The sequence below is a fragment of the Cebidichthys violaceus genome, unplaced genomic scaffold (assembly GCF_023349555.1).
Source record: "Cebidichthys violaceus isolate CVI_PGR_0920_01 unplaced genomic scaffold, fCebVio1.0.p SCAF_20, whole genome shotgun sequence".
In the NCBI taxonomy this organism is placed as follows: Eukaryota; Metazoa; Chordata; class Actinopteri; order Perciformes; family Stichaeidae; genus Cebidichthys; species Cebidichthys violaceus.
In genome coordinates, this window is record NW_027176373.1 from 12,222,779 (window position 1) to 12,250,714 (window position 27,936).

Consider the following 27,936-nt stretch of genomic DNA (forward strand, 5'->3'; position numbering starts at 1 on the left):
GATTTCTAAGAATTATGGACACATTTTAAACTCATCACAAATGCTCTCAAAAGTCATTGTCTTCTTTATGTTCCTATCATGACATTATTCAAACTTTAGGCTGTGGAACCATTAAATATATTTTACCTTGCTTCCTGATGTCACAGGTTTGTTTTAGCCATGCTGTTGGTGTAGGGTACTAACAACACACTTTACAATTTAATGGCATTGTCAATTTTATTTTGCTTTTGTATTTGATGCATTTTTGTTTTGATGCATACTGGGCTTTTATCAACCACAAAAAAACACATATGATTGCAGCGTTGTCCAGCCCTAATAAAACAGGTAATATACAGCACTTGCCTGCCCACACTCAGATCGGCAAAGATGCATCTTACAGTATGTTCTAAAAGCCAGTCACCCACACAATCATCTGTTTCATTATCACCTCACCATGGTAAATGTGAATGGTCTGAAAAGACTAAAACTGTGTAAAGTAAAACTGCCTCCTTGATGGAGAGACACTTTAACATTTTTTTTTCCTTTGACAAAGCTTTAATGTCAACATTAAGTGCTGTGCCGCTGCCAGCTGGGAGCTGTTTATGCCCTTCTCTCCATTTGTTTCTTGGCTTTTTCTCCCACACATTATTAAATTGACATCTGTTGAAGGGTTTTTCAGAGGAAATGACTCGTGTTCTGTCACTCAGAAGAGATGGATCAATATCAAAATGTTTGCTTCAGAGCATGAGGGAAGGGAAAAATGCACTTGATTGATGGATGTAAATGGAGAGTTGCCGTGATACCAAGCATAGTTGATGTGACGTTTCTAGCATTACTCAAAATTAGGGGTGTCCAAGAGGGTCCTGAACTGGATGTACATTTTCTGAAGGTCCATATATGGACTAGTGCTCCACCCTGGGCGTTAAGTCAGATGTATGACTGACAGGTTTATTAAAAATCCAGTCAGATTTGTGAGAATGGTACGTGCTATAGGGATTTTTGTGCAGAATAGGTGAGTACAGGGCAGCCGTGCACTCGAATGCACACACACCAATGCATACGCTAGTTTGCTAGCCACAGGTTGTGTGTGCAGATTGAAACGGAGTCATTGTAGCTATTTTTCAGACTGGGTCACCATTAGCATCTAATGTAACTACTGGGAATCCAAGCTGACCAAGGCCGCTGCCCTCCCCATAGGAGCAAGCAACTATCTTTTCAAAGCCAGATTTCAAGCCTACAGGGGATGGATACTTGACATTAGAAGATTTTTTTTTGTGTAGTATCGCTTCAAACTGTCTGACTGGCTCCTACAGACTCTAAGGATGCCTGGAGGCTTAAGTGGCTATTTGCTTGAACAAAAAGTACAAACCAGGACATCAAGAGCTACCTTTCTACTCCAGTCTTGAGCAATGGTGTACTGGTATTTGTATGAATTGATGCTTGGATTAGATGCGCTCATCTTATCAATGTTTTAATAACCAACATTCACTCAGTAGCAGGCATATAACCAGAAGTTAAGTCTGCCAAAATCCCTTTATGTGCAAATCTACTGTAAAAGAATTTAGTTCTGCAGCTGTGGTTAACAATCTTGGTAAAAATCAACATTTTATTATTACCTTTGTCACTAAAATCCTGGACATTACATTACAGTCATTTAGCAGATGCTTTTATCCAAAGCGACTTACAATAAGTGCATTCAACATTGGTAATCAAAAGAACTACTAGTCACCAGAAGTCATAAGTACATTTCCTTTTCCAAACAAGCATCTAAGAGCATGAAGCAGAGCATAACTCAGAGCCAAAGTACAGTGCAGAAACAAGAAAAACAGTTAGTGCTATAAGTAATACGAATACAATAAGTGCAACAAGCTAGTATGAATACAATAAGTGCTAAGTGGAAGGCTCAGGGTAGCACTTCCTGAAGAGGTGGGTTTTCAGCCTGCGCCGAAAGATGGGCAGCGACTCCGCTGTCCTGACGTCAGTGGGAAGTTCATTCCACCACTGTGGGGCCAGGACAGAAAACAGCCGTGACCGGGTCGATCGGCCGCCAGGACCTCTGAGCGACGGGGCAACCAATCGCCCTGAGGCAGCAGAGCGAAATGATCGGGCGGGGGTGTAAGGCTTGACCATGGCCTGGAGATAGGAAGGAGCTGTTCCTTTCACTGCCCTGTAGGCTAGCACCAGAGTCTTAAACTGGATGCGAGCTCTTACAGGTAGCCAGTGTAGAGAACGGAGAAAGGAAGTTGTGTGGGAGAACTTGGGGCGATTGAACACCAGGCGAGCTGCGGCTTTCTGGACAAGCTCCAGAGGTCTGATGGCCGACGCCGGGGCTCCGGCGAGTAGAGAGTTGCAGTAGTCCAGGCGGGAGATGACAAGAGCCTGGATGAGAACCTGCGCCGTCTCGTCAGTCAGGAAGGGACGAATTCTCCTGATGTTGTAGAGCAGGAATCTGCAGGAGCGTGTAACGGATGAAATGTTTGCCGAGAATGACAGTTGGTCATCCAGGGTCACACCCAGGTTCCTCGCAGTCCGAGTTGGCGTCACCACGGTATCATCAATGGTGATGGACAGGTCCCGGTGCGGGCAACCCTTCCCCGGGAGGAACAGTAGCTCAGTTTTGTCTAGGTTGAGCTTGAGGTGGTGTGTCGTCATCCACTTCGAGATGTCAGCCAAACACGCAGCGATGCACGTCTCCACTTGGGTGTCACCGGGGGGAAATGACAAGACCAGCTGGGTGTCATCGGCATAACAATGGTAGGAGAAGTCATGCGAGCGAATAACAGAACCCAGAGATGTTGTGTAGAGCGAGAAGAGAAGGGGGCCCAGGACTGAACCTTGCGGAACCCCCGTAGTCAGCATGCGTGGTTCCGACACGGCCCCCCTCCAGGTCACCTGGTAGGATCGACCCGTCAGGTAGGATGCAAACAGGGAGAGTGCAGAGCCTGAGACGCCCATCCCCTCGAGGGTGGAGAGGAGGATTTGATGGTTCACAGTGTCAAACGCCGCAGACAAGTCCAGGAGAATCAGGACAGAGGAGAGAGAGTTAGCTCTCGCGGCGTGAAGCGACTCTGTCACCGCAAGGAGGGCCATCTCTGTCGAGTGACCCACTTTGAACCCGGACTGGTGGGGGTCCAAAAGGCTGTTGTGGTGGAGATAGGAAGACAGTTGGTTAAAGACAGCACGTTCAAGTGTTGGACTGTATGATTGCATTTCTTACAGGACTACAGCTAAATTAGGAACAGCAATATGATGTTGTTGAGGACAACAACATGAGGATGTTGTTGTTTCCTCTCTAATTGCTGCGGGGGGGGGGGGTAATAATAGCTTGATATACAGTAGTATAATGTTTTCATGAAAATGAAATGCTAGACTGTCCTTCTATAGCCAATATAACAGCTAATGCTCAACTGAAGTTTCTCATGAAAGGCTTATTATTGAAGCTTTTATTTCTGTGACAATCCTAGTAAACACTTTGCAGCAACACTATGTAGATGATGTTTATATTGCCACATAAATGCAAACAATTCAGCCTCTGTACAGCAACCATTGGCATATCACATGTGGTTCTGCTTACTGTACCTTCACCCAGTTGCTTGAGGTGCCGTGTTCCTCATTGTACTGAAGGAGGTGTGATGAAAGATTAGGCATGGGAAAGCTGCTGTAAACACTTGTACAACTGGAGACAGACCTGATAACAGTGGAGAGCAGCAGTGAGGAAATTGGAAGCGGAGGGTAGTTACAAGGCCTAGAGAGCTTCAACACTTCAGATATTACTGTTGCAGAGTGCAGAGCCTGTTTTCTGGATGATATAACATGCTTTAAAAAGCTTTAAAAGAGATGTATTGTTGTTCTACTCGGCATGCTAATTCAGAGTTTAGTTTTGTGTGTGTGTGTGTGTGTGTGTGTGTGGCAGAGGTGGAGATGCCGAAAGGGTGGAGGTACAGCCATGAGTCAGAGAGTAGGAAGAGAGAGGACAGGCATGAATGTGTTGAGAGGTGTTATAAAGAAGGTATGGTAATTAGCACCACGGGTGAAGCATCGTTAATCCTCACCTGGTAATTAAAGCTCAAAGGTGTGATGCAGTGCCATGAGCACACTGCCTTGCTGTAGAAAAGGCTCACAAAGCAGTCACTTCCTCTCACAACAAATCCATCAGATTGAACCCTAACATCTTGGGCCTGCAGTCACTAATGCAATTACTGCAATCACAAATTAACACCTTGTGATAAGGTCACAATCAGACAAAATCTAACGAGTAAGAATAGAGAGTCATTGCTACATGCCAAGACTGTGACATCAAAATTACAGTGTTACAGTGCGTTGGAAAATAATAATGCCTGTTCCTTGATTATTATCCTTAGCCCTGAAGGACCGCCCTCCACCCATCATCCGGCAAGGCCCATCCAACCAAACGCAGGCGTTGGGAGGCGTGTCCCTCCTTAAGTGTCAGGCATCGGGGGACCCAGAGCCCACGGTCACCTGGCGAAAGAATGGCGGCAATCTGCTTGGAAAGGATCCGCGATTTTCCCTGCTAGAGCATGGCAGCCTTCAGATCCAGAGTACCAGGGTGGGTTATAGTGGATTACAGAGAGGTGTATGTATGTAGGATTTAGCATGCAGCATTGTACATGACACAATGGCCTACTACTTTTATATACTGTAGAGAATTGCAGAATAATTACATGGTTATGGTCATTTGGGTCTTATTTTTATAATTTAATTCATTAATTGCATATGATAACCACCAAAATGGTGGTGAGAACTGGAAACACGGTGACGTTGCCGCACTGAAGCTTAAGCTTTTATTCCCTCCTTTGTAGCTGTACCTGAAGTGGTCAAAGCAATTTTACCAATCATGTTTCACCTGCAATGTTTCGATCATTACCTGAGGATTAATTAGTAAAAACAAAGGATTATTATTTACTCTTTGAGAAAATGATTCACCCCGAAGTTAAAAACTGAGTCGTTTTGTGCCAAATCAGTTGAACTCTTGTAGATTTGTGCCAGCAAATAATCACTCAGTGCACACATTTACCTACCTGCAAGTTGTACATGTATACAGTGCAATGTAATTTATCTACTTCAATTGGATAGATGATAGATAGATATATACTTTATTCATCACCCATGGGGTTTAGGTTATTTGTGTTTCATTATTTTGATGAACTACCTTTCACTGCACTGTCAATAGAAACAGCTATAAAAAAGGAAACAGTTATATTGTACATACATAGATACACATACAAACACAAAAATTCAAACACACACACAAGTTTTATTTTTGTGTTCTTCTATTGCATGTGAAAGACGAAAGAAAAATTCTCTCATCTGCCAGCTGATGTCAGCTGAATGTAATTCAAATGGACAAGTGCAGTCAGGTTGCTTTTAAAAGATGAATAGCGAGTATTGATTTTTGTAAGTTGTTAAATGCTGCTATTTAGTCCCAATTTCTGAGGCAGCAGTTAGACTCAAGGACTCAAGGACAGGGACCAGTGAGTGGTCTAAAAGGGCTGATATAATGGAGGAAGTGCAATATACAGTGTCCTGTCACAGTGTCAAAGTGCTCCTCCTGTGTCACTCTCTCCTCTACTCTCTCTTGAGAGATAGCATAGTTGTGAGTGGTTCCTAAAGCATTGCCAATATAGAATAGATTGTCATATCTCTTATTCTCCGTGTCAGCACTGATGATGATAATGTTGATGGCTCTGGGAATAGAAGGTGACTATTATTGGAGGAAATCAATTAAGAAAATGAATGTAAGCTCTTACTGGGCTCTTTTTTTTCATTGGCCGGTGTTAAAGTTTCCTCATCCACTCTCCGGCTTTTCTCGAGCCAAATGCAGGCCAGTGGAGGTTAATGCATTTTTACTGTACTACTAGCTGTGAACCTCCTTCAAAAGCCCAGAGTGACGTAAGAGCTTGTAGAAACCTGGGATCAGCCTTACAAAGACTATTGGACTCAGTTGAACACAGCAACCAAGCACAGCCTGAAAACGACATCATTTTAAACTGTTTTATCTGTATTACAGAGGAAATCTTTATGGGTCAAGTTCATAGAGATTGCTTCATCTAATTCTTTGGTTTTAGTTTTGAATTTTGTTTCTGTTACAACTGTTATAGCTGTAATGATGCAGATGCAAATGGTGGCTTGTTTTAGCCTGAAGGATAATATAATAATCTGTCCTCCTCAGCTGTCTGATCTGGGGTTGTACACCTGTGTTGCCACCAGCTCCAGTGGAGAAACATCATGGAGTGCCTACTTGGATGTCAGAGGTCTGTTTCAGAAGAAATAATTCATATGAAAAATGAACACAGTTGTATGCATATCAAGCATGACATTGCTTGATATTCTTTGCTATTGCAGGTATTCATTATGTCTCTCTCTACGTTTCCATCTTTGTCAGACTCCACTGACCTCTTAGACTTCATGCCTCACAATGCAACGGCTCTCTCGGGGCCGCCCTCCAAGCCAGTGGTCACTGATGTTACCAAGAGCAGCATCTCGTTGTCATGGGAATCGGGGCCAGAGGCGGGCTCCCCAGTGTCCTCCTATGTCATCGAGGCCTTTGGGTATGTCTGCGACCTATGGCCTCCAGCTACATTTAGTGACCCCAAACTTTTTATGGCAGTTGTGGTTGTTTCTGTGGGCATTCAATCGAGCCAGGGCAGTTTCAAGCAGAATATTCTGAATGGCTTGCAATTCTTTTTAAAAGAAAAACAAAAGTATTTGAATTTAAATGCAAATTATTCGGCAAATAAAGTTCAAGCAGAAACTGATTGGCATGTGAGAAATAGCTTTTGTTTTTTCCTTACCAAATAGTTGACTAAAAGAAAGGACTTCAAAGGCTTAGCGTGTGTCATGATTGTTCCCCTGATTACTCTTTTTGAAGATGACAGGACGTTTTTCTAAAGATGTCACAAGTGATTATGGCATGTCATTACTGTGTGACATGTGATTTTTGCTTCCAGTCTCTAGGAACATGGCCTACCAATGTCGCCCCAAATAAACTGCCTAGATTACTTCTATAGTATAATGATAAGATTCGTCCTAATTAATTCAATGTAATCATGCTCTTCCTACAGTCAGTCAGTGAGTAACAGCTGGCAGACAGTGGCAGACCATGTGAAGACCACTGACTTCACAGTCAAGGACCTACGACCCAATACTGTCTACCTGTTCATCATCAGAGCAGTCAATGCTCAAGGGCTTGGGGACCCCAGCCCCATGTCTGAGCCAGTGCGGACTCAAGGTGCAAAAATAAGAGTGTATTGTAATGAATTCTTATATATACGCATCAATATCCACTCTACAATTCTGCATTTCTTTCTGTCTCCCAGACATAAGTCCCACAGCACAGGGAGTAGACCACCGTCGTGTGCAGAAGGAGTTGGGAGATGTGGTAGTCAGCATGCATAACCCCGGTGTGCTTAGCTCTACTTCAGTGCAGGTCACATGGACTGTGAGTACTTGTATAACTTTTTTATTTTTTTTAAATTATGGTAGTTTTACCTTCAGAGCAGCAAAACAAATCTTGCCAAGGCTTTTGGGAACGTTATACTTGGCATGTCACTATTTTTGGATTAGTTTGCACAGGCACAGAGTAAATTGTTTGAGGGATGGCTACACATTCATAGTCTGAGCAGCTGGTGCCCCATCAATTTAAAATGGTTTGAGGTGAAGCTGGTATCATGACTAATGTTTCTATTCAGGACAAATACATCACCATTAGGTGCTACATGTGTCACTTCTGGAGGCAGTTTAAAGTCGGCCCTTTATCTGGGAAATGTTATTTCCGTCTGTTAGCAAGGTGTCCCTAGTAACTGCTGCTGTAGGTTAATGACACACCTAGGATGGGCTTACACTAGTCTGCTATTTCGTGCTGGTCTGCGCGGCAACCTTGAATGCAGCTTACAGACTGACATAGTGACAGGAAAAACCTGCCTTTGTGGTCCTTACGAATAAATCCGCGGATGCTGTTCGACCCGGCTCCATTTGCGAGAAACACACTAATTCTTACCGAATGTCACGTAAAAGTGTCTTTATTAAAGTGTTTTCTGTGCACTTTTGGATATGTTGTGAAGTCTTTGTTGCCCTGTGCATGTCCTGTGGGAACAGTTGCACAAATGTGCTTTTCCCATTTCAGATTTCAGTGATCTTTAATTGGACAATCTGCAACTCAACTATATGTCAGGTGACAAAACAAAGATGCTCAACTAAGTGTCTAGTTGTACCCATAACCCTTATTCTAGACCACATCTTGATTGATTCTGTGGCTATCTTCTAAGACTATAGGAAAGTGATCACAGAGGTAATTTATTTAGATTTATGGACTTAACCACATACATTATTTCTTCCAGTAACACATGAGTGGCACTACTTCTTATGTTTATAAGGCTTTTAGATTATCAAATAATTGTGTTAATCATATGCGTACTGATGCTACAGAGAGGAAGAGACAGAGAGAAAAAATGAGATCTATCCTAATATATTGTGACTGGTCTGATGATAAACAGCTGCTTTATATCACTTGTAAAAGCCTTTCCTTGCTTCTGCCCTTGTTAACAAGCCATTGCTATGAGTTGTATGTACATATTTTACTCCTCTCCTGAAATGGACCAGCAAAAGAAGAAGAAAAAAAAAAAAGTCGAACTGTTTTGATCCAGTATTTTGAGTCCAAATTGTGCTGAAGGTCTGACTCAGGGGTGCTGTTCAGCTTTGGCAAATAGACTACAACTCTCTTCATGTGGTTTCTGGCTCCTCTGCTGCTAATTAAACTGTATGATTAACTAAGCGTGCATTGTCACTGACAGAGGACACTAACTGAATGCTGATCCACAGCTCCAAAGCAGTTTACACACAGATGTACGCCACCTCCCACATCATTACCGTACAGCATGTCTTCATTCCACTCTCTCTCCATCTCCTCTCCTTTCAGGTTGAGAATCCATCCCAGTTTATTCAAGGCTACCGTGTTCTGTACCGGCAGACGTCAGGGCTGCCCTCCCCAGGGCCATGGCAGATGCAGGACTTGAAGGTTGCCTCAGAGAGGGACATAACTCTCTCTGGTTTGAAGAAAGGCATCGTCTATGAGATTAAAGTGCGGCCGTACTTCAATGAGTTCCAGGGTGCAGACAGTGAATCCATGACAGCACGCACCATGGAAGAAGGTAAGCGACAAATTAATTCACATTTCTGACAGAAATCAATTTCTCTGCTGACTTTATGCTGCAAAGAAATATAAGATTTAGTTACTTATGCATGAGCTGATGCTCTTGTGTAAATGGTTCTACCTACTTTTATATTTAGTTGCTGCTAGTAATGGCTTCATGGCTAGATAGTAATGGATAATGGCATTTCAAGTACACCCGCCCACACACGCACACTACAGCAGCAGTATGTCCCCTGTGTGTGAAAACAGGTCTACCAGACAGCGCAGTGGGGGTCTGTGACAAGCCTGAGCCTCTGTGGGTTGGTGGGCAGAAGGGGAGGGCACAGACTGTCTCCTTTGACATAAGCTCAACTCTCTCTCTGCTCCTCAGTGGACCCCTGCTGCCTTGTCTCCGTCACGCACCAACCAGAGCTGCATGACATGACCCCCCTTTATCAACCCAAACACACACAGTTTCAATCTCCAATTTATTGGTGATAACAGTTCTTGGTGTTCTCATCGTACTCCTATCGTGCAGGTCAAATGATCCGCTACTGGTTCTTCTCAGGTGAACTGTTTGTTCCACTAATGACTTTAACGTAAAATCATTGGTTGCATACTTTATTTGTAAAATGGACAACTTGTAGTATAATTTGATTAATAATTATAGCCTAATCCCTTGTCACACAGTGAAGTAACTTGCGTCACTGAATGACAAGGGAACCTTATTCAAATCTAAACACATGGAATGATACAGTATGCATTTTTTTTATTTCAATGGGACTTACCCTTTTCATTTTCTTAGACCTCCTCCATGAATAAACATCCAGAAATCTGCACGTAAAGGAGCTCCTTATTACTCCAGGACTTGCCTGAGAATCATCACATTTTTAAGTTGTATTCAGTATCAATGTAATCCAGTGATAGTTCCTTCTATATTCATGGGTATATTGGAAACAGAAACTGCTAATTGCTATTTCGGCATATCTTTAATGGTGCCATTTTGCCAAAATGCTAAACAAAATGGGTCTCAATTTTGATTTAAAAAAAATCTGTATATAAAGAGAGAAAAAGGGTCCTCTCAATAGCTTTTTCTAAGTCTTAGTGGTGCTATTGGATGACACTATAGCAACTCCCATAAAAACTGAACAAACTCCATCCACTGATGAGGACCATGTGATAAGGTTGAAAACTCAGGAAAAAGCTGGCCCTCAAGATGGGATTCCCAAACTACCATTTGCAAGGTCAAGAATGAACATGCTTTCTGTACTTCATAAATGCTTTGTTCTGCCTGCTGGCTGGGCATGGGGACCTGCTCATGAAGTTTATTGCATTCATGTGCCCCACAAGCTGAACTGTATGGAACATGGCTTCTACTGAACTGAGAGCAAGTCATTATAAGGCCATTAATGCTTCTTCCTCACAGGAGGATGAGGATGGCTATGAACAGGGGCTGCAAAGGGATTTCACCTCACTGTAGCCCAATTAAAATGGCCACACAGGATCACTAGAGGTCTTTGTGGACTGGGGCACATGCTCTTGTTACTTGGGATCCTGGAAACAAGGCGTCGTGGTACAGAAAATTGGCTTGATCTGCTGGTACTCTCGAGACCGGAAATGTGCTGCTCTGCAGAATTGTGAGCATAACACTCTATCCATCAAAAGCAGATTGGGAATGTGCCACTGTCTTTGTGAAATACTAGCAGAGGGCGTCTTTGGGATCTAGGAGGTCAAAAAAGCTGATGTCTCCCACTGCAAACAGGGGAAAAACATTAAGATTAATGATACTCACATCCCTTCGATAAGTTGTTGGTGGGAGAAATGAGTCAGTTGGCTCTGTGACGTCACCGTCACAACTATCATTCTTTATATCTTCATGGGTTCCACCATTGCCAATAGCAAATCAAAGGGCAATATCAAGGCAGATACTGTTAAAATGAGGATATACTGATATTATGAGACCATTGCAAGAGGGTCAGTGAGGGGAAAAGACAGCACCACCCTGTGTGGAGTAGAACTCCCTGGTCCTATGCTAGATGGAGTTTATTTTACATTACACACGTGTTATCTGGGGACAGTTATGTTAACATAGAAATGTTTGCTAATTCATAAATCAATTTGCTTAATTGATGCACTCATTTGCATAGCAGGTAATGTTTACCACTTTGTACCCTGTATAGCAGGACATTAAGCAGCTTAAGTGTCTTTTGTTTAATTGTGCAGCTGTGAGTAAAAACTGAAATGTTCCCTAACACATTGGAATCATTAATTGCTTTAAATAACTCTCTAAATACTGTGTTCATCAGTCTTAATATAAGTATTAGTCACATTATTAAGAGCATACCCTTTGACCTTTTCCGCTGTTCTGGCCATTTATTGTAATGCTATCCTGAGTCATTTCTGGTATTGTAGCCATTATTCATCCTCGGGGAGTGTGCTTGTACATACGGAAACTGCAGAACTAATGCTTCCTGTCTTTTCCTAATGTAAACCTTTGACGAACTGGGCAAGATCCATCAGTTTGCGGGAACAGCACCACAGAAGTGATATTTGGAAAACAGGAGCTTACTTGCTTGATGGTGCACTCATATTTGCTAACCAAAATATGTATAGTAAAAGTTCTCCTCTTTAGCATGATTGTAGTTTGAACTATGTGAAACTGAATGCATATCTAAAGCAAAAAGTCCGACAGCTTTGTATCTTTGTACACTTATTTTGGAAAATCAAATCAAAATGACAAATAATAAACTTCCTGGCTGAAGTTTTGTAAACTCAAAAATGCTCCCAGACTGGTGGCAGTTTGCGCTCTATTGGATAATTTTTTGGTTTGAATTATTTTTTTTTGTTTCCCTCAGTAAGATTTATGATTGTGTTTTGATTTTGGTAAAATTTGGCCTACAAAGATAACGTATTGCCTGAGAATTTTTGAGCCAGAGAGTCCCACAGAATGTCTTGTTTTTTCGGGAATGTTAGTAGGCAATCCAAATAATTTGTAAAGGTTGACTTACTTCCATTACAGTCCACCTGCATCCTGCAGTTTGTTTTAAACAAAGATTATGTTTGCCCATGCCTGATGATATCTCAGCATAAATATATATTATAAGGATAGAGATTTTACATTTGGCTGTCAATAAATGAGTCAGTCTTCTTTCTGAACAGTAGAATCATCACTATATTGTGACAGTACATCCGCATGAGTTGGTTTAACAGCAATTGCCTCAGAAAGTCAATACAGTCCAAATGGCTGAACATAGATATCCTCAAACTGGGTTGAGTCAATTTGTTGAATGTAATAGAAATAAAGTGCCTCTCATATGGCGGATTTAAATCTTTTGTACTGCCAAGCTGTCAAATATTTTTGCCGACATGCCATATCTGTTTAGAGCCTCTCTTTTAAGCACAAGTTAAATCATTCAAGAAGGTTTGTTTCATCTTTTCAACTAAAAACACATCCATTGTTTTGCAATCACTTATTATATGAGTTTACTGAGCCAGATGTTTAGAACTTCCCAGATGTCAGAGACACTTTTTCTTATACTCCAAATATGGCCTGGCTTTATTTCTCTGATCTACCAATGCAATCACTGCTTGTTTCACTGAGGCAATATGCACATGTTCATTGCATTTTTCTCCAACCATTTCCAGAACTAATTCCATCTGGAGAAGTCATGTTGCTCTCTGGCCAGGTGGCAAACAAGACAATCCCGTCATGGCCCACCTGCTTTGGCTTTTCTGCACTGCCGTGGCACTCTGCGCCTTGCTTACATGAACCCACTGCAGATAGCATTCTTTTTTTTCAGTTCCTTAATTAGGTTCAGAGTCGTTATTTCATTCACTCAGTCAGAACATAATGATAGTTTTAATGGGAATCATGAGAAACTGTGTACTCAGAGTGGTTGTGTAGTCCGTTGAGTGAGAGATGATGATTTGCTCAGTTGCATAGACATGGTGTTTGCCTCCTGCTGCCTGCAGTCTCTTCAAATCAAATTGCCAATCTGTGCATGCAGGTTATCAGGCCAGTTTGGTACATTTGGAAAAAAAAATGACCCATTAAAGAGAGAGTTTGAATTTGGCACCATGAGGCATGACATCACATTTCTGTTGACAAGCCATCTCAGAATCCTCATTAGTGGACATGGAGACTGACCATTTTCATTAAGATAAGATATGCAAAATTGAATGCAGCTACTTTGAATGTATTTACATGTGGTCATTATGGTTCTAGTCCATTATGGGAATAATGTTAGCTGCTGGGCTCAGCCATTTTTCCTTGATGAAAAAATTGTAAGTTGTATGTGCAATTAGTCGAGTGCAATTTTGACCTCAAATACTAGGTGTGTATAATTTATGATGCCAGTAAGATTATAGAATCTTAAACTCAGTATAATTGAAGAATTGTGCATTGTGTTAGGTTCCAGTGCATTCCAGTTACCCAGTCATTAAGATAGGAAATTAAGATGAAGTGCTCTGGTTGCCATCTGCCACACTGGTTTAGAAAATACTTTATTGTATGGCTTGCTGTATATGAGTTGAGGTAGAGGGTGAGACAAATCTGTCTTTTAAGATGATAAAAAAAATTCACATTTCTGAAAAAAATCTATATGCTAAATCAATTCACTGTTTTATGTATTTCCTTTGTTTCTTTAATATCCCCCCCCCCCCCCACACCCCCTTGACCCCTTAGCACCTGGTGCACCTCCGCAGCAAGTGACAGTGTTGACAGTAGGCAGCCATAACAGCACGTCCATCAGCGTATCATGGGACCCTCCTCCCTCCGACCAACAGAACGGCATCATCCAGGAGTACAAGGTGGGATCAAACTCTGCACCCGATAAGCTGTACCAAATTGAATATTTTAGTAATGTACTGTACCTTATAATGAATTCTGTCTGGCGTGTCTGTCTCTGTCAGATCTGGTGTCTAGCCAACGAAACCCGCTTTCATGTCAATAAGTCTGTGGATGCAACCATCCGTTCAGTGGTTGTTGGGGGGCTGCAGACCGGAGTGCAGTACCATGTGGAGGTGGCTGCAGGCACCAGTGCAGGGGTGGGGGTCAAGAGCAAACCCCAGCTCATCATCTTGGGTAATCCACTCTCACACACACACACACACACACCAAATCTGGGGTCAAATGAAATTACTTCATAATGGGGGACGTCAGACTCCATCACACACTGGGGGTCTGGAAAAATGGATTTATCAATGTATTAGACTTGAAGAAAGAAGATTGCGTTTTACAACGCAGACGTCTACTGAGAAATCAATTGCGGTTCATTAATAAGCATAGTGTCTGGTAACACTGTGCCAAGTACTGTTAGCCATATCAATAATACTCTTCAATATGTGTCCAGCTGGCGCTAACAAAGTCAACAGTGTTTTTGTTGGAGCTTATCAGCCTATCACATCTTATCAAGTAGCTAAAGGATGCCCAGAGTATATAAGCCCAGAATCAATATCGGAGCCCAAGCCAGATGCTCTTCATCTGTGACTTTTGACTGATATATAATAACACCCTTAACGCACAGAGAAAAGGAAACACAGGCGTGTGGACTGAAGCTTAATGATGGGGGGGCGGGAGTTCCTGCTGGAGACTGTGAATCTAATTTCACAGCACAGTAGCTGCAACAGAAAATCAAACTCTGTCAGAGCTGCTCCGTCAATCTTGTGTCTTGCAGCTCAAGTTGATAAGTGCACTGCTGAATTGATTTACTCTGCCTACATATTGGAAGCACTGATGCCATTTTTTGTGTGTGTGTGTGTGTGTGTGTTTTTTTGTGCTTTTTACCACAGTTGCCCCCTGTGTGTTTCTTTTTTCTTTTTTCCCCATTTATTCATGATCTCATCTTTTAGCTTTTCCAGTGGTCCATAGTGTCTTTAATATACGCTGTCTTTATTTTATTAGTACTTAACAATGGATCTTTTGCTTTTATTCAAAACATCAATTTATTTGTTGTCTACTTAGATAACAAAAAAAGCATATTTTGGACCACAGTGGAAATGAAATTGATTTCATTTTTATCCCAAATGATTTTCAAACACAGCTATTGAAACATAATTATTTGTTCATTTGTATCTTTTGTGTGTGGTTGTGTTTATTTGTGTGCGGTGCCCCCAGGTGCAGAACTGAGGGACGTAATGACGGGATCGGAGGGCAACAATAGCATCTCAGACGTGGTGAAGCAGCCAGCCTTCATCGCTGGTTTGGGAGGGGCCTGCTGGATTGTCCTCATGGGCTTCAGTGCCTGGTTGTACTGGAGGAGAAAAAAGAGGAAGGGACTTAGCAACTATGCAGGTAAAAAAAAAAAAAAAAATCAATTTACATGGTTCTGCACCAAGACAGAATCTCAAAGCACACTAGGTCTCTCTCTCCAACAAAAGCTGATGTCATCACTGATGTGACTCCATTTGAGTTGGCTAAAATGCAGAACAAAGGAAATGCATTCAGCACAGATGGAAATAGGCCCTATGTACTTTAATTCACTGTGCACTGATGTGCATCAACTGTGCTGAGTTCCATCAGCACCGCACCTCAACAGTCTAATACATTCATGCGAAATAAGTAATTTAACATCCCCTTCCATCATCAGACCATGGCTGGTGTTGTTTGCACATTAACACGAGGCACGTCTAGGTTTACGTATGAAATATTCTTTTATCCCTCTGTGAGTCAAGCATATAGCTGTGTGCCATTATTGTAATGCACACTGCAGCTTCCATTGCAGTGACTTGGGGAGAGAGCACTGTGATTTCCTAATTCAATAGGGATTTATATGATTGAGTGCTGCTTCTCTGATCCCTTCTCTCAAAACAAAATTGAGTTTAACATCAAAACATCACATTTCGAGTTTACTGAAAATATTGCAATATTTTCACAGGAATGATTGATATTAAATACCTAAACCCAGCATTAATTACGTTTTGTGTTGTGTTCTGAGGTGTCACATTTGTCAAGTTATGAAACCATTTAATTTAAGAAAAACATATTGTTGTTCTCTCTTTTGAAGAGAGAAGAACAAGAGGTAAATAAAATAATGATGACGCAGATGCCCCAGGTCAAAAGGGGTCAAATGTGTCACCTTCATTTGAACTGTTTCCCTCAGGGTATTCAGCGTAATTCAGAAAATGCTTTATGTTAGATGCTTTAGCACCTCTAGTTTCATCAAAACATGCTAGTGCAGACATATTGACAAATGAACAAGCAAAACACCTGCTTTCATGAATTTCTTTTGAGCATGAGAATATGGCTGTGTCTTTCTTTCATATTCATACGTATCATTGCACTTTATCCACTTTCTTCTTCTTTTTTTATTGCAGTTCAATCCTTCACCTTTACACGCGCAGGTATGTCTTTACATTATGCATTATTTATTAAAATATCACAGTTAAGCTGCCGATATTCAAATTGATGGTGGTGCTGTACATTTTTAGACAAAATAATTGCAATTATTTTTCCCTGTCCTCCCTCCCTTTTCTCTACAAGTTACATTCCAAAGAGACAGAGGCCTGATCAGAAATGGAAGGTAAGAATCTAAATGAACTTAAATAAAACCAAGAAACTAACTTCAGCTACACTATTGCTTAGTCTGCCTTCATAGTGACAAGAGCCTATTGTATTACCTGTAATGAAGAATTGAATGATAAATGGAATTTGCATACATGTTCCAATATTTCATTGTATGAATTGCACAGATGTGCACTTGATGAAATCATTCATCACTCCTTTGAAGTGAGTGCTACCAATTAATGCAGGTGAGGGCTTTATTCACTGGCTCTCTCTCATTTCAACTGAGGTTGTTGGCAGAGCCAGAGTTCATGGTAGGAGGGGAGAGGTGATTAATGTGCTGTTAAAAAAAAAAAAAACACTTGCCGTAAAGTACACTCTGATGGGTCGCATGTGTGGATGGAACAACAAAAGGACTGGACCTTGAGACTCCACTCACCAGCTGTGAGAATTTCCTGACAGCTCAAAATGTACAAAGTGAAGTTTACCTTTTTATCCATCGAAAATCAAAGTGTGTAAGAGAAGGGGGCGGATTTGCTTTGCCGAAAGTAAAAGAATGAACGTCCTTGTGTTCTTCATTCTTCCCTCTTCCCTCTTTCCGTTTTGTCACACCTAAGCAAACAGAGAAGCCCAGAGCAAATAGACTAAAAATAAACAATTCCTTGCCGTTTTGCGCTTCACCACATTGCAGACGTATGTGTTATTGTGTCAGTGTTTGGCACGTGTTTCTGAGCAAATGTATGTAAATCTATGTATATGCTTGTGTATTCTAAAATGGAAATTATTGATGTAATTGTTTGAACACCTTTGAGCCATCACCAAGTCAGCTGTGAACAATTCCCTTGACACTTGGTGAATCAGCGGCAGTGGAAAATTTACTGTGTAGCCGCACATTAAGCAAACATATGTGAACAGGATGCACGGGGCATGTGAATGTTTTGCCATTTTTACAGCTGCTGATGCGAAGTGGTTGTAAATTGTCTTTTTTTTTGTCCCTGAATTGCTGCTCACAACTTTCCTACCTTGAAGTCAAAGCCTGTATTCATGACTGTTGTATTTCACTAAGACAAAATAACACGGTAGCTTTCCTAAACCACCTAATGGGCTTCTGCTGTCTCTGTTGCTATGGAGACGGTGCACCAGTGTAGCCGATCTGCCAGAGGCTGTCCATGATTCTCAATTTAAAATGTAAATTTCTGTTGTGCTAAGGCTCTAAAGTGGATTTAGTGTGTATTTAGGCCTGCCTTGCTTCTCCGGGGAGAATTAGGGGTGGTGGAGTAAAGGGGAGAAAGAAAGCTGATTTATAGACTTGCCATTTTATGTCTCTTTGTTGTTTATTGTCGCCTGTGTGCGGGGCTACTCCACAGGCGAGAATATGCTGAATGAGTTTTCGCATCAATTTGTTGTTGATGCAGCAGGAGGAAAATTAGCAATGCTGTTTCGCTGCAGCCTGGATATTTAACGATGTCAACGGTTCTCTCTCTTACCCCCTCTCCTCTCTTTGTCTATCTCTACAAACATCCTCTCACAGCCGTCCAGGGCTGTTGAAAGCGGGTGACCCAGGCCTCCCCTGGTTGGCTGACTCCTGGCCCTCCACGAGCCTCCCAGCTAACGGCGGCTTAGGGAGTCCGAAGGGCGGCAGCAACTTTGGCCGAGGAGGTAAGAAACATAAATAGGCTTGGCCGGGGTGTTAGGAAATGCAGTTTTAGCAATGCCTGGTCAGACAGTTTTGATGCTCATCCATTGGGAAGCGCAGTGACAGGACATCACACAGAAGCATGCACACACAAACAAACACATACACGCAAATTAAAAGAGCCTTTAAGGGCTGTACTTGACTAATTTGATTTGACATGCCTGATATTTGACTTATATTATTCATTCTTTCTCATGCCCTGCCATTGTGCCTTTTTTCATGGATGTATGAGATTGATAGTTTGAGTATATGTGTTTATTGTGCATTTGTGTGTTTGCGTGTTCTCCCAGCTTATTGGAACCCTGGTGAGCTGCAGGCTTTTTGTGTGCAAGACAGTAGAGCTGAAGGTTAGCGCTGTTTGAATATCCCTCATGTGAACACTCTACCGGCTCCCACAGCGTGTTGCATGCTAATTGTGGTAGTAGATAATCACTTTAATTTATATCAAGTCCATTTGAGACCTGTATTTAACTAATACAGAGTGCCAGAGCAGCAGGGTGTGTTAATGACCTTAAAGATCGTTAACTTCATGTCAACTTATCTCTCCATGATGCCTTTTTCCCCTTCCCTCCTTGCTTTGTCACCATCCTCTTTTGTCTCAGATGTTTTACCGTCCGCAGCGGTAGAGAAGACGGGCACCATGCTGTCTGATGGTGCCATCTACAGCAGTATTGACTTCATGGGGAAGGCAGGCTATAGCAGCCCGGCGCGAGGCAGTCAGCCCACCCCCTATGCCACCACTCAGATACTCCAGTCCAACAGTTTCCACGAGCTGGCTGTGGACAGGCCAGATCCCCGCTGGAAGGCTTCTCTCCAGGCCCAGCAGGAAATAGCAAACCTGGGCTACTCGCTAACCGACAGACGCCCTGGCAGTGGTGAGTGCCACACTGAAGATAAAGCTCAATTATGTTATTATTTTTAAGTTTTTGTGTTGTAATGTTTGCCCTCTTGTGTATGTATCGTGAATCTCTATTGGTAGCAGTGTTTAAAATTCCATGAAAACAAATAAAAAGCCCCATTTTGCAATAAATTACTACAAGGGAGTTGAAAAACTAAACCAGAGGAAGAGCAAAATGAAAAGGAGGGAATTTATTTACATATTAACTGAAAATGGACCCCTAGGATAATGTTCTTAATTACTCTTCTGTCTTCATCACAATTCTTCCCCAGGAGCTCATCTAGCCCAGAAATGTCACTTAATCATGACGCATTTCTTTGGGTTAACTTGATTAGTGATGGCGGAAAATCGCCCAGTGTTCTGAGTTATTTATGCAGTGTATATACATTTAGTAAAGTCATGGAGGCATTTCTGTCTGTACTTTGGTAGCTTTGCACAACAGCCTGTGTGCTCAGCTAAATGTCAGGCTTACCAGAGATAGTAGAGCAAGTGAGGAGGCAACATAAAGTGGTTCGCCGCAGGTTTTGGTGCCTCTTTAAGAAATGTCAACATTTAGAAAAAAGCCCTAATGCGCTGTCAGCACACAAAAAGAGAAATAATGAACACTGGGTAGGAGACAGGTTTGAAAAAGTTCAGTAAGCAGAGAAAGATAGAAGATGGCTTTCAAGGTATGTGTAATTCAGTGTAGAATAATATTTGTGCGTAGAGGGATTTCTTAGCATTATGTAGAGAAGATTAAACTTCCTTTCCTCTTTACCTTCCCCCCAGGTGCAAAGGTTGGCAAGAAAAAGAAGGTGAAGGGTGGAACGAAGGCCTCTAAATCAAATGGGTCGTGCTGGGCTAACATGCCCCTGCCTCCACCACCCATGCACCCACTCCCTGGCACTGAGGTTGACCTTGACCGTTACCCTCAGGAAAACCACGGAGGAGGGTAAGATACATTCATTTCTCATCAGTCTCTGCCTCGGAACGGATGCACACAAACACAAAAACACACGTCGACAGAAGAAACGCATGCAAACACAGGGGTCACAATATCCTGCACCTGTGCCACGAGTGTGTGTGTGTGTGGGTGTGTTTCATATCAGAGATCTTAAAGAAAAGCTTCACATAGTTCACAAAATAGACCTATAGCTGCCTATTTTCCTGATATAGAAAGAAATGCATAGATTGTGTTGTATTGAGCTGTTACACATTAAACTTGCCAATGGAAGTAGAACTGATTATTAACATTTTGATTTAAACTAGAGTCTGATCAGTTTTGGAATGTCATTTGAGGGAAAATTTGAAGCAGTAAATTCCTCAGTGCTTGCTATATTGACTGAGAAAGTGAAGACCCAGCGCTGTCATTTGACGTGACAGTGGTTGGTTGACAGTTGGATGCAACTCTGATTTCTCGCCTCCGCCTCTGGGTAGCGAGGGGGCGTGGTTGAGATGCTGCTCAAAAACAGAACTTCCTTGTTGTCCTCGCTTGTATTGCACACTACCTAAGTTTCCAACAGCGAAAACGGCAGAGGATGTTATGGACAAGGATACAATTTAGTGTGTTTTAGCTGTATTTATTCGTAGTATTCGAGTATATGGCTGAAGATATACAATTGAGAGAGGCTAGGCAGACCTCGGGGCATTAGAAGCTCACTTGCAATGCATCCTGGTACATGTAGGCAATGCCAGCACAGCTCCACGAGCAGGAGAATGCAGCTTTTTCAGTCAATACACTGAGGAATTTATTGCTTCGATCAACTACATTCACCATCAACACTAACTGGACATCCACATAAAATATGGAACATTTTCCCTTGAAATTCTTACATATTTCCTATCTTCTTCAACTATTTGCAATCAACTGTTCAGCAAAGTCAATGTGATTATTAATATACTAAACATTTGTCCATATTCCAGATATGACAGCAACAGTTGGGCCCCACCAATGTCTGTCCAGACGTACCGCCACCAGAATTTGGATAATGAGGCAGAGGAGGAGAGAGGTCCCACTCCTCCCCTGAGAGGAAGATCCTCCTCGCCGGCAACAGCTTCCTTTAGCCAGCCCTCATCTTCCTCTCTTAGCTCAGCCCACCATGAGGAAATGCAATCCATTTTGCAGGCCCACTTGGATGAGCTGACCAGAGCTTACCAATACGAGGTGGCTAAGCAGACATGGTAAGGGATTTTTAAAGCTCTCGTTAACTACATTTTGAGACCGCCTTCCTTCTATAATTTGACGATTTATTTGGCTATAAAAAAAACAACCTGTGTGACTGTTAGATCACCTCAAAGCTTTATACTGTGCTCATGCATTACAATTTTGTTCAAATATTTTTGCTTTGCACACTAGGAGAGATACCTGTAATTTGATTAATTTCATTCTGTTGATAGTTTGGGATTTTGCATAGCAATGGCCAATGTTTGAGCGCCTAATAATACCTGTATTTACTTGTGTCAGCCAAAACCTGCGGACCATGTTTCTTGCGAGCGATAAAAACAGCCCTCAATTGGTTGCACCTTTGACGGAGCATTGGGAAACTTGACAAGGCAGAGGCAACACGTGTTGGAGGGTAATGACTAGGTTTAGTCTAACATGCCGTTCTGACATCAGTAAATAGAGTTGGTAATTATGCATGCATCTCCTCGATGGCGGGATGTGAGCCATCATGGAGGACAGCTGTGGGGGAGATAACAGGCATGTTGGTGACAGCCCTGCCCATCCAGATATCCTTTATCCAGCCCAATTACAACTCCATTGTGTTAGCACAACACACACTAGCGTTGAGAAAGCAATCAGTGAAATCACTGCAGGCATTCATAGTCTCTGCACATTGCATCTCTACCTTTCTGAATATTCACTGATTCTACATGATTCTACATGATTCTACAAAGTTGTTTTGCAGTATTTATGCTCATTATCTGACCTCCATTGCTTTTTTCAAAATGTGTTTTGTTCACTAATATACAGTAATTCCCCACAATTAATTAGGCACATGAAGGGCAGTCCAAACGTGTCGACCACCCCCATCCCTCCCGTGGACTTCATGTCCGGTACACTGGGCTCTGATTTGGGACCAACTCTCCTTTCTGAAGAAGACGAGGACTTGGAGGAGGAGGAAAGATACGCTGTGGTGTCAAAGAATTTGTGTGGCTTTGAATACACTCCTGGTCACAGCGTAGACAACCTTGAGGGCTCAGGTATGTTTTACAATGCTTTTAAATCAGTAGACCACCAGTGCATTGACAGTAAAAATTGTCTTTTTGTTAGGCAAATATACCATACTGTTTTGAATTAATAGCTGGTATTTTATTTACTGTTGTTAAAGGTGAACCACATTTAGGAACATGGCTGTCTACCCAAATGTCAATATGTCAAATAGCTGTGGATTAATAGTGCAGACAGACTGCTTTTTCCCCTTCTATATGAAGCTGTTGAGACTGCAGCCCTTAGAAATTTCATCAATATGAGACGATTTTTACAGTACACAGTTCAACTCCCATGACAAGGTCCAGTGCCAGTGCAGGAAGAAGTGTCTTCCTAATGTAGCAAGGCAACGTGTGTGTGTGTGTGTGTGTGTGTGTGTGTGTGTGTGTGTGTGTGTGTGTGTGTGTGTGTGCGTGTGTCTGCCCAACCATGCCATTTTAACCATGACTACAAGCTTTCCCAACTTAGTTGCCACGCACAAATTTCACAGAATTGTTCAATATCAACATTCTTGTCTGCCAATAGAGTTTAGACCACTATAAGGTAGCAAACACGGTACAGTCTGTTGTCTGGCTGAACTATCACCTACAGACACACTGCATAGAACAAAGTCAATAGCCCATTTGATCATATGCATACAAGCTCAACACACACTTGTCTAGTGGTTGTCTTTTAGAACATTTCATACTATATCAGGAACATGTTTATGTAGCCAACATGGATAGAGATCGACATTTAAAGGTAATGTAGAAACTATAGTTGGTGTAAGTAAAAAAAAAAAGACTAGTGTAGTGCCCGTTTGACCGATTGCACGGCCTCTGCTATTGCTGCTTGCAGCTTTCTCAAGAACTGTTAATCCTAACAACTTCACACTTAAAGCTGCACTTTTTGGGGTCTTCTGCAAATACACCCACGAAGTGTGAAGTAGATCAGATGAATGGTTGTCAAGAAACTCGGAGGACATACATAGATAAAACTCCTTTCATTTAAGTCTTAATCATAGGTATCCTTTATTTTCTGCGAGTATTCTTTGTCTGAGAGATATTCAGACAGTCTGTGAAAAGTAACTTGAAGCCGTTCTAGACATCAAAACCATAACATAGAATGTTTCAAAAACCTTTAGAAGTGCTCTATTGAAAAGCCACATGTCTAACATTTATGATTTGATGCATTTATAAATAGGGTTCTGTCTGAAAGCCTTTCTTTAGAGTGAAACTTGAAGTCTTCTCCCACAGGGACATAACTGAACCATTTTTAGACTCCATTGTTTGACAGGTTAAGAGATTGACTTGTGAATTGAGAATATGTGTTTTCAACACTTTTAATAACCCATTGCAGGGCAAAATACAGGTCATTGTGACTAAAAATATTTACAAACAATGGCAATGCAAATATTTTATCGTGTTGTGTTTAGCTGTCACATATTGTTATTGGTTGTATTAGAAGAGCCAACAGGCAGATTGAGAAAATAGATTTAGTCCAGTGAGACTAATCATGAACAAAGCCATTGTGGTGGCAGTATTTCCACAAGGGATTCCATATTGTAGTTAGATGCTTTAAATGTCATATTTGTTAATTTATAATTTCATAATGTCTGATTACAATATTTAAACGCTCTTCTAGGTTTTGAGCAACGGGTTGCTTATATTGGTACAACAAAGAAAAATAATTCTGGAGGCCTTTTGATTAAAGCATTCAGTAATGCTATTTTCTAAGAATGTATCCTAAGAAGTAAGCATGAAGGATTTATAGTTGTATTTTTCCACAAATACCCTGTATGATAGAAACATATTCTGAATCACCTTTTTCGTGATCAATTGTTTTGTTCTTAACAATGGTTTTCTTAGCAGCAGTTGAAACTGCTCATATTATCCGTTTCTCCTTAAATGGAAACAATAAATTGGATTGTAATCCAATTAGTTGGGCTTTATAAGTCCAACAGTCTGAAAGATATATTTATATATTTTTTTTATTTAATTTTGACACTGATTACTTTTACAGATCCACATCACTCTTTGGTGTTAAGCTCGATCAACTGCGTGTTAGTCAAATACTTGTTCAGGCATGCTTAGCCAAATATTTATCTTCATTAACTTCCTCTCTGTAGGTAAAAGCTCCCAGCAGTGTCGCCCAGACAGCTCTGGCTCAGCAGACCATGGTGCACAGGGCACACATAGCCTTGGCCACAAGAGGGCACCACTGACTGGCCTCAAACCACAGACGGGCAAGGTCGGGACTCTGCCCAGACGAAGAGACACCAACACTGACGGTGAGTCTTTTGCACTCTTAGCCATTACTTGCCAGAGAATCCTCTATTATAGTAAATTCAACAAGGAGAGCCCCTATCATGATGTCTCATTTGTATCCTTTGCCAAATTCCCTCAACAAACCATCCACGCAGCAGCCCACACACTGGCCATGCACAGCCTGGGTTCCCGCATGCACAGCTCATGGGCAGCTGCGGCCTCAGACCCCTCTGAGGAGTGCATGGTGACTGTGTCGACGCTGGAGCGGCAGCACATGGCTTCCTGGAGCGGCACAACAACATCCAACAGGGCCACCCTGAGTAGGGGTTCCCACAAGAGACCTGGCACAGAACCCACCCACAACGGGCATCCTTCCACAAGCAGCACAGAGAAAAGGGAGCACTGTAGGTGTTAATCCTCATGAGGACATATTTGTGTGCACACTAAACATAATGAATGTAATTTAAGCAAGCAAATGTCACTTAGATATGCAGAGAGAAATTATATGCAGCCTTGATTGAAACTTTCTTGACATTTGTATAATCCATTTTATAGTTTTATTTGGCTTGTACCCTGATTGACAAAGATTAAGAAAACTTTTTAATAATTATAGACCACATAATACATTGTAAATTGTGGCCGTCACTTCTTTAACAATTTGTAAAGAAAGACAAGACAACTCAGATTTGCCTCTTGTAGTCAGTTGTGACAGCATCATAATGGAGTTATATATTGTATACCACTCAAAAGAGATTAAAAAAAGTCTAGATTTGGAAGAATTATGCTCCACCATTTTCAATAAGAAGGAACGGTGTAGAATCCTACCAAATTCTATTCCAAAGTGAGATGCATCCTGGGATTGTGAAGTGGAGATGCAGATATTAAGAGTGAAGTATTCAATCTCACCCAGATTTTACATTGTTGTTTTTGGTGTGTCTGCTCTTCCAGAGTCTTTGTGAAGCATCATTCCCTGCAGTTGCTCCCTGTCCCAGGACACCTTGTTTGTAAGCGCTATGAGATTTCCTCTCTGCGAGTGACACAGAATGATGTTTGGAAGATGGAGAGGAGACAGAATGGAGACGAAGGAAAGAGTGCAAGATAAAATGCAGAGTTGTAAATTTCATGTACAGACACAGACACCAGTCTCACAGTGTTATTTTCATCCCCTCTTCAAAAGAGTAAACGGTATGTTATATGTCCGCTTCTTTTTTCTGTCACATGGTGTACTAAAATTAACACAGTGGAGATGAAGAAGCAAAATCACGGCAAAATGACAAACTAATATGAAAAAGGACTTGCATAATTTGTAAATATATTTTTTAATGTTTTTTCTCTTCTTTTGCTTTGCTATGCAAGCCAAACCTAATGTTGTCTCTTTTGTGATTTATTACTGTGAATGATTTTTTCATTACTGCTCAAACTGTTAGCTTATTTTGATGAAGCTACTGTATCGTTGTACTTTGCACAGAGCGTTTTGGTGAAAATAAGCACAAGCCCATTGTCTGCTGAGCTGAGGCGGAGAATCATAATGGCAAAAAGGGTAGTCTATGTTAAACAGAACCTAAACAGAATATATATATATATACTTGGCTGTGCTATAATTGTTTTGAGAAATACGAAGATATTGAGAGTTACAAGGAAAAACACAGGTTAATACCTGGACATAATATGCCAATGTAACAAACTTTCACACTACTTGCTGGAAATCCTATTATGCATAATACTAACAGTGGTTCTAAGCAAAGGCTTACCAAGACATTGTTTTATGGTAACAAAGCAACACATCAGTTGTGATATCCAAAGCAAAGACATAGAGAAATAGGTCTGTGTCTTTTCCCTACCATTCGCAAAAAACTAATATGTTAATATAGAATGGCAATTATTTTCCAATTACATACAGTGACATAGTAGTGCAATATTGAAAGGACAGTATGACAGTAAAGGGAAATGTCCAGTCCTCGATGTCCTGTTGTCACCTGAAGGCAAATGAGATGCGATGAGACTAGATTTGTTCTTATGCATTACACTTTTGAATGGTTATGGATTTACACTGTCACCTTACAAAGATGTATAGAGTAGACCAACTGCCAAATTTGAAGATCTTTTGAAAACCTTTTTCAGTTTCGAAATGCAGCCAATTAGTATTTTCTGCCAATGAGATTCACGATGCTTTGTTTTCACACTTGTTTGGATGGTTTTGTTCTGATCATTGTTCTGGTAATGGCTCACCCTTTGAAGAATCTTTACCTGCCAGATTGGTTTGCCCTCAGGAATATACAGCCACATACAGTTGGGCCATTTTTCAATCCTTTGATGCAAAATAAAATGTGTATGTGAAAACAAACCTGAATTCTCCTAACACTGTCTATGAGTCTTTTAAGCCTTTACTTTTTTACACCCATCAAGTTAGTTTAGATAATCAAATATATCATAGATATTTTTAAGATCGAACAATGCTTTAAATGACAATATTGGTTTCGGTACATCTCATTTCCATTTTTTTTGAGAATATATGAAATCACCTCCAGAAACATGGACACTAGACTAAAAGTAAAAAAATATTTGCATACATTTTAAATTGCATAGTTACTGTTGGTGAAATATAAACGATGTGATCCTCACTTAAAGAGTTCTTTTTCTTTTATTTAATTCCTCCAGGGATTTTATAAATCTATGATAGAAGTATTAATTACAGACATGCTGTATGTGGTTTTAAGACAACATGCTAGACATGGCTTACACAGGTGCTACACAGTGAAACTATGGATTATTTTACTGAGTTGTTGTGACTTTATTTATTTTATGTGGCTTTCTTTGTCAAACACAGTTTATGTCAAAAGTCTGATCAAGATCCAGATAAAACAGTGATAGCTGCAAGCAAATTTGATTTAACAAAGAAACATTTTGATCTATAAGAAATATTTTTCAGACTTTAAATAACAGTCACAAAGCAGAACACGATTAAGATATAGAATGCTTCTCCGCAGGCACAGAATGATTTAAGTGATCCATGTTTTACATTCGTAGGAAAATTTAATGTATTTGATTAAATAAGTTGTTGTATAATATGTTTTTCAAAGCCTTTACTGACATACTGTAATATATATTTTTTATGGCTTTTTCAACATACTATACCATGGCTTTTTGGTCACTTTTTTCAACATACTATACTATGACTTTTTCATAACTTTTTTCACATACTATATCATGACTTTTTCAGAACTTTTCTTTTTATATTAGGGTATGTATTTGTTCAAGATACTATGCTATGGCTATTT

At 41.0% G+C, this 27,936-nt stretch overlaps 1 protein-coding gene across 4 annotated transcripts in view; it reads left to right on the forward strand.

Moving 5' to 3' along the window:
* robo2 (roundabout, axon guidance receptor, homolog 2 (Drosophila)) overlaps window positions 1–26,996 on the forward strand; it is a 77,741-nt gene extending 50,745 nt beyond the window's left edge. Inside the window, exons 9-28 of one of the 4 annotated variants that reach the window (XM_068716404.1) lie at window positions 4,341–4,546; window positions 6,170–6,251; window positions 6,383–6,548; window positions 7,062–7,228; window positions 7,317–7,438; window positions 8,915–9,146; window positions 13,812–13,936; window positions 14,039–14,210; window positions 15,243–15,419; window positions 16,442–16,468; window positions 16,608–16,647; window positions 18,160–18,287; window positions 18,615–18,671; window positions 18,927–19,199; window positions 19,991–20,153; window positions 21,125–21,382; window positions 22,197–22,405; window positions 24,520–24,681; window positions 24,814–25,062; window positions 25,607–26,996. In XM_068716404.1, the coding sequence (XP_068572505.1) occupies window positions 4,341–4,546; window positions 6,170–6,251; window positions 6,383–6,548; window positions 7,062–7,228; window positions 7,317–7,438; window positions 8,915–9,146; window positions 13,812–13,936; window positions 14,039–14,210; window positions 15,243–15,419; window positions 16,442–16,468; window positions 16,608–16,647; window positions 18,160–18,287; window positions 18,615–18,671; window positions 18,927–19,199; window positions 19,991–20,153; window positions 21,125–21,382; window positions 22,197–22,405; window positions 24,520–24,681; window positions 24,814–25,062; window positions 25,607–25,608 (3,017 nt within the window). In that variant the 3' untranslated portion in view covers window positions 25,609–26,996. The remainder of the gene's footprint in view (window positions 1–4,340; window positions 4,547–6,169; window positions 6,252–6,382; window positions 6,549–7,061; window positions 7,229–7,316; window positions 7,439–8,914; window positions 9,147–13,811; window positions 13,937–14,038; window positions 14,211–15,242; window positions 15,420–16,441; window positions 16,469–16,607; window positions 16,648–18,159; window positions 18,288–18,614; window positions 18,672–18,926; window positions 19,200–19,990; window positions 20,154–21,124; window positions 21,383–22,196; window positions 22,406–24,519; window positions 24,682–24,813; window positions 25,063–25,606) is intronic. The other 3 variants (XM_068716405.1, XM_068716406.1, XM_068716407.1) reach the window with 3 other exon arrangements.
* The last annotated feature ends 940 nt before the right edge of the window (window positions 26,997–27,936 follow it).